The 7,076-nt window shown below is 41.8% G+C and overlaps 1 protein-coding gene across 1 annotated transcript in view; it reads left to right on the top strand.

The window, feature by feature from the left end:
* Positions 1 to 7,076, top strand: part of LOC107745900 (exostosin-like 3) — a 34,936-nt gene that overhangs the window by 22,684 nt on the left and 5,176 nt on the right. Inside the window, exons 2-3 of the mRNA XM_016559938.1 lie at positions 475 to 3,068; positions 3,780 to 3,907. Coding sequence (XP_016415424.1) covers positions 927 to 3,068; positions 3,780 to 3,907 — 2,270 coding nt within the window. The 5' untranslated portion in view covers positions 475 to 926. The remainder of the gene's footprint in view (positions 1 to 474; positions 3,069 to 3,779; positions 3,908 to 7,076) is intronic.

Raw genomic sequence — 7,076 nt, 5'->3', positions numbered from 1 at the left:
TTTTTTTTTTGGTGGAGCTGTGTTCAAAAACATCTCTTGCCAATTGCATACTGTAATCGCTAATTAGAACTGCGATTTAGCCAGAGAGTCTCTTAGGCCAGAAACAAATACAGGCATAAATGCTTGGCCAACACATTGCAAGTGTACTGTCCTGTAGTAGATATTTCCCATGCATACTTGCAATGTTGTGGCAGACTCAAGGGGCGATAAAAAGAGAACACTGACTGTTCATTTTGGAATGCGTAGTTAGAAGTGCTAATGTAGTTGCGTACAGTCTGTTTCGGGTCTTAGACTTTATGAAGATTGATGTGTCCTTTGAATAATGATATATGAAATCTGTCATATTCATTTCAGATCAAAACAAAGTGATTCGTATTTCTTATCTTTAGCATTGATCATATCAGATGACCTAGGGATGTTTTTAAGACTCTGAAATGATGTACAAATAACTGATACTTGCTTTCTATTTTGCAGATTAAGCGCAGTTGGATGGGATGCAGTATCTTCAAGAGTTTATGGCACACTGTGGCCAATTCATGAGTCCCAACTATGGAACAGTGACCGGAGTGTGATGCCACTAATAAAAATGCAGATCAGCCATGCCTCCATTGCTGATCTCCATCAAGGGCTCTCAGATTTTACTGCTGTCTGGGACTCTCCCTCTTCTCTTGGATAGTTTAAATTTCAACATACATCACACCGCACACAAGACCATATTGTTTATGGACAATATCATTCTATCACAAGAAAGATGAAATTTCCTTTTATTAGGAGTCCCAATTAAAACAAAGACACATAAGTTACAAACTCCAGAAAGGGGTAAAACTGAAAGTGTGTACCGTACAGATGAGGTTGCATTATGGCAGCTGAATCTCCTCAAAGGCTGCATTCACGTATCTGGTTCGGAGGAGAGTGATAGTTGAACGATGCAGCGAAGCGGAGGCATCGTCGGGAACAGTGGCCAGCCATGGGTACTGCGGCGAGTACGGCTCACCTGGCTCAGTTTCATGCTCTTCTTCATCCTGGTCTTCTTCCCTCTCATTGCACATTACTACCTCACCACAATCGATGAAGCAGGGGGACCAGATAAGCGCATTTTTGGGCCAAGACCTGGAGGAGAGCTGTGTGAAGCGAAGCACGTTCAAGACCTGTGTCGTATCCGGGAATCTGTCAGCGAGGAGCTTCTGCAGCTTGAGGCAAAGCGTCAAGAGCTCAATGGCGAGATAGCCCGACTTAACCTACGCATCGAGGCCTGTAAACGTAGTATTGACAGTGCCAAACAGGACTTGCTACAACTCAAAAATGTCATCAGCCAGACAGAGCACTCTTACAAGGAACTTATGGCTCAAAACCAGCCAAAACTGTCATTGCCCGTTAGACTTTTACCAGACAAGGATGATCCTGGATACCCTCCTCCAAAGTCGGCCCAAAACTGTCGTTTGCATACTTGTTTTGATTACGCTAGATGTCCACTTACATCTGGCTTCCCGGTCTATGTTTATGACATAGGATCATATCCTTGGGGTGAGAAGTTGGACCCTCTCGTCAAACAAGCCTTTGCCTCATCCGTCAAAAGCAGTGTATATGTGACCGATAATCCCAACATTGCTTGTCTGTACATAGTGCTTGTTGGTGAAATACAAGAATCACCCTCCTCTCCTCCTGCCTCACCCTTAGACCTTGAAAAGCAGCTCAAGGCCTTGCCGTATTGGAGGTTGGACGGCCACAACCACCTGCTTGTACACCTTTCAAGAAAGTCTCTGACACAGAACTTCCTGTACAATGTGAGCACAGGACGAGCAGCAGTGGCACAGTCTACCTTTTTTGAACGTCAATATAGAGAAGGTTTCGACATGGTGGTGTCTCCTCTAGTCCACGCTCTGTCTGAGCCCAACTTCCTAGAGGTGCCTCCGCAAGTCCCGGTCAAGAGGAAGTACCTCTTCACCTTTCAGGGAGAAAAGGTGGAGTCTTTGAGGAGCAGCTTGCTTGAAGCCCCACCACAGTCCTTCGAAGAGGAAATGGAAGGGGATCCACCAGCTGACTATGATGATCGCATTATTGGCACACTCAAGGCTGTACAGGACAGTCACCTAGACCAGGTTCTTGTGGAGTTCACTTGCAAGAATCAGCCCAAGCCGACTTTACCAACAGAGTGGGCGTTGTGTGGGGAGCGTGAGGATCGTTTAGAGGTACTGAAGGTCTCTACGTTTGCCTTGGTGATATCTCCAGGCGATGGCCAGTTGGTGGCCTCTGCTGGCTGTAGCATGAGACTTTTTGAGGCTTTGGAAGTTGGGGCTATACCGGTGGTGCTTGGCGACCACTCAAAGTTGCCCTACCATCACCTTATACGCTGGAGTGAGGCAGTCATTATGGTACCCAAGCCTCGTATAACGGAGCTGCACTTTCTGTTGCGTAGCATCTCAGACAATGACCTTCTGGCCATGCGACGACAGGGTCGGTTTCTTTGGGAGACGTACTTCTCCACCTCAGAGAGCATCTTCAGCACCATCCTGGCTAGCATACGAACCAGCATCCAGATACCAGCAGCACCTATACGTGAGGAGCCTGCCCAGGAGATTCCCCACAAAGCTGGAAAGTTGGCAGGAACCGATGCTAACATGGCTGACAATGGCGACTTAGATCTGGGGCCTGTTGAAGTAGAGCCCCCTTATGCTTCGCCACGCTTCTTGCGTAACTTCACCTACACAGCTGCAGATGTCTACCGCACTTGGAATCGTGCACCTGGCCCTTTCCATCTATTCCCACATACTCCACTGGACCCCGTACTGCCCTCAGAAGCCAAGTTTCTGGGGTCGGGGACTGGTTTTCGCCCTATCGGTGGAGGTTCTGGGGGATCTGGTAAAGAGTTTCAGGCTGCTCTAGGAGGTAACATCCCACGGGAGCAGTTTACTGTGGTCATGCTTACTTATGAAAGGGAGGAGGTTCTTATGAACTCATTGGAGAGACTAAATGGCCTTCCTTATCTCAACAAAGTGGTGGTAGTGTGGAATTCTCCCAAACCACCTTCAGATGATCTCCTCTGGCCAGACATTGGTCTACCAATTGTGGTGAGCATACAGTATTTCTTGATCATATTTCTTATAGTCATATCTTTTTACTGGGCCAGTAAGCAACCTCCTAGTAAACACCCTAGTAAGATACCTGAACACCCTACCAATGCAGAACACCCTAATATCACGGTGGCAAGTTTAGCACAGGCAGGCACCACTCAAGGAGAAAAAAAATCTTGTTAAGCTTGTTGTTAGTCGGAATTCTCCAAGGCTTAAATGTGATAGAACCTCACAAGCATTGCATTCTGCTGTAGATTTGGTCTGCTCTCTCTGCTGTGTTTGAAGCATAGCTTTCATGTCTCTAGGGCACCAAGCCAAATTAGTTCTGGTGATATTAAAGGAAACAGTGCTGTATTAAGCCCACAGTAAGGTTATACTTTGAAATGAAAACCCAAACAGAATGCCGAAGTACCCCACGTTTCTAACTATCTTCAAGTAGTTTGGAACTTTGAAATTGAGCATCTTTTAATTATGGATGTAAGGTTGCAAAGTTGTATTTAATTTTAGACCGTCCCTGCACACAAAGCCTTTGCTTTATTAATAAAAAAAATGGTTTCTGGAAGTATTAAGTTGTTTTGATTGGCATTTGTTGGTTTTATAAGGTCATGTGTCTGGCAGGCCCAGTAAAATCTTGTAATAATGCCATGTTCTACCTCAGTCGTTCACAGTATGGCCTGTTGACTCAACAGATGGGCTTTTTCTCCGCAGGTGGTACGCACAGAAAAGAACAGCTTAAACAATCGCTTCCTTCCCTGGGATGCAGTCGAGACTGAGGCTATTTTGTCAATTGATGATGATGCCCATCTTCGACACGATGAAATTATGTTTGGGTTCAGGTAAGGCTTTTGTGATGCCGAGATTTAGCATAGTATGTTTATTAAGGCGGAGCAATTAAACAATGCTTATTATTATATTTTCATGAAAATTACTTTGAGTCTAGTTTAGCTGTTTACATATTTATCCATCTTTTGGCTATTTCAAAGCAAAAACATCAATATATTCTGAATACAGTCAAAAGGCTTAAAATATTAAGATTAACCTTTGATTTTGTGTTGGTGAAACATTACATCCTGAAAATGCAGTTCCTACATTTTTGCAGATATTTCCCCCTTGTTAAAGGTATATTTAGGGGCATTTTTGAGATTATTTGTATAGGATAGTCCCCGTGATGCTGTGGCTCCAGTACTTTTGCCTCTTTTAAAGAAATGTTATTTTGTGAAGGTTATTTTCATCGTTGATATTATTAGAAAAGAATGTGAAACTCCCCATGATGTCACTGCTTTGGGCTAAAGTATGTTTAGAAAGAATAAATTCAGTTTCATGAAGCAAGGAAAGCAAAATATTTCTATTGGAGAGACAGTGTAAGTCGATCTGTTTTCTCACCTCAGTCTGTACATTTTAAGCATACCATTTTAGATAAAAATTTTAATGTGATCCAAAGATGTGAAAAGTGTTTTCAAATGCACATTAAAGGGGTCCTATTATGCTCTTTTACAAAGTCTTGATTTTGTTTTGGGGGTGTACTAGAACAGGCTCTCATAGGTTGTTCGAAAAACACATTATTTTTCACATATTTTTTTTAAAGGGGTCCTATTATGCTCTTTTACAAAGTCTTGATTTTGTTTTGGGGGTGTACTAGAACAGGCTCTCATACTAGGTTGTTCGAAAAACACATTATTTTTCACATATTTTACATTATTACAACACCTCTCTCCCCAGTCTGGCATGAACGGCTCGAATAGTTCTTGTATCAAATGAAGGCCCGCCTTCTGAAAGCCAGTGTGTGTTGTGATTGGTCAGCTGGGCCAGTGTGTGTTGTGTTTGGCAGCACTCTGCGCCTGGTCGGGAAATGTCATGCCCTTACCATAGCTGCATGCAGCTTCAGTGTAAATATTGCGTCAAAATCAAATCAATTTGAGCGCGATTTAAACCCGGATGATTGTAACCACTCTAAGTTCGTCTGCCTTGGGAAAGCTAGCGTGTCTCTGACATAGTGATAACACTCGTCGTTGCCTTCTCTAGAGCAGCTCAACCAGGTCTCGTCCCATTCATCGATATTTGTGATATCACAAATCCCGGAAAATATGCGTTGTAGTCCAAACGAGTCGTTCGTTGTAGTTTTTGAAAAGTGATTTCTGTATATCTCCTTTTGAAGTGGACTTTGAGCTTTGTAACTTTGCAGATCTTTTTTATGCTCAAACAGCAACATTACAGACCAACTAAAGTTGAAAAAGTGAAAAAGCATAATCTCTATGCCCATTTAAATGTGTTTGTCAAGAAAGAGAGAACTGTTGTGGTTTGTTTTTGCATTCAGTCATGTGATGTTGAGTTTAAACCAACAGCTGCAGATCCAGTTATTGGTTTGAGGAATTTAAAGCATCTGATCTGATAAAGTCCATGACAGTTGAAGAAAACTCTGTTCTTCTCTCCTGTGTACATTCATGTTTATTTACATGTTTAGTAGGGGTGTAACGGTACACAAACATGATGGTTCTGAGCTTGAGTTGGGAAGCTTTCAAAATGTATTTTATTAACAACAGTAACGTGCAAAATCTAATTTTTATGTAGAAAAGATATATATTGTATTCTTATTACAGTTTTTTTCGATTGCTTAAACACATTTCTTGAAACTATGCCTCGTATTCTCAAAACAGTAAACACAAATCCATAACGTCTCACCCAATTCCCCAAACATCCTATTTTCAGGTCAAAATGAAGCTCTACACTCAAAACCATTCACTCTTGCTGAAAAACCAAACTTTTCCCACAGACATCACACACAAGCTTTCAAAAACACACACACACTACAACATAGTATTACACACACTGGTGCAATAAATTCAAAACAATATATCCAAAACTGGTTAGACCCTGCTCCGGAGTAGGAGCTAATTTGGTTCTCGAAAAAGGCAGTCCGGTACTAAAATCGCACCCAGTTCCGGCGGTGCGAAAACGCCAAAAAGTGGGTAGTTCCACAATTAGTTCTGGTACTATGAAAAGGTTCCCGCGGTGCGAAAGGCCCTTATGTCAACGCTGTTTGATCTGTTTATAACAGAGAATTCTGTGCAGAATTTGAATGCTTCTCAGTAAATCTCGCAGCAACCTTTATTCATTCTGCGGTGAATTCAAACGCTTCTCACTGGATTTTGCAGCGCTGTGCAGTAACAGTGTCACGAAATAAACTTTGGTTCCCGAGTAAAGCTGTTCTGAGCTCGGACTAGTTTGTTTGCGTGGCGGTCCGAGCTGTTAAACGGTCCGCGCTGCGCACCTCAAACGAGTAGCGGGATTTTGTTACGCTTTTGTTTCATTTGCCGTTTGATGTTTCTCATATGTGACAGAAATTGCAGTTTGAGTGATTGCATGAGTCATGAGATGTTCATTCACGTTTATTTCACGATAAAACTAGTAATAAAGAGGAAGGGATGATTGCACTCGCTCGCACATCAAAGAGTGCTAAAACGGCATTTATTGTTTGAATTTCCAGAAAAATTTGACAATTTGAAAGATGAAACTTTGTTTTTTATCAAAAGTATCAATATATTATGAATACGTGTACCGTTACACCCCTAATATTTAGTCATTGGGAAGATGAGCTGATAAGAGGGAGTTTTAGATTTGATTTTACTTGCGCTGGTTTATTTTTGTTTTTATCTGTTTGTTTTTGGGGTAAAAATGGTCACATTGGTGTCTGATTTGTATCTATAAATATTAGGGAATTCATCAGGCTGGTCAACTAGACTTTTTTTTTTGTTATTAGGTTTGCATTACAGTCAAAGATGCTGCCATTGCTAAACAGTTTTTATGAGTGATCTGTCTGTTTTGTGAGATCTTTAATTGTGCAATAAATGCTTCTAGTTATTTAGCTTATGTGTTTAGCTACCCTATTAAAGGGCTTTACTTGGCATCCATTTGGATTAACACAGTTGTAAAATAAGCTAATAAACTCAATGTGATGCATATTCATCAGTCATACTATTCATAAAACAGGCAAGATTTCTGCACGAC

Source organism: Sinocyclocheilus rhinocerous, unplaced genomic scaffold (assembly GCF_001515625.1).
Source record: "Sinocyclocheilus rhinocerous isolate Xijiao unplaced genomic scaffold, SAMN03320098_v1.1 scaffold228, whole genome shotgun sequence".
NCBI lineage: Eukaryota > Metazoa > Chordata > Actinopteri > Cypriniformes > Cyprinidae > Sinocyclocheilus > Sinocyclocheilus rhinocerous.
This window is presented reverse-complemented; position numbering and strand designations above follow the sequence as displayed.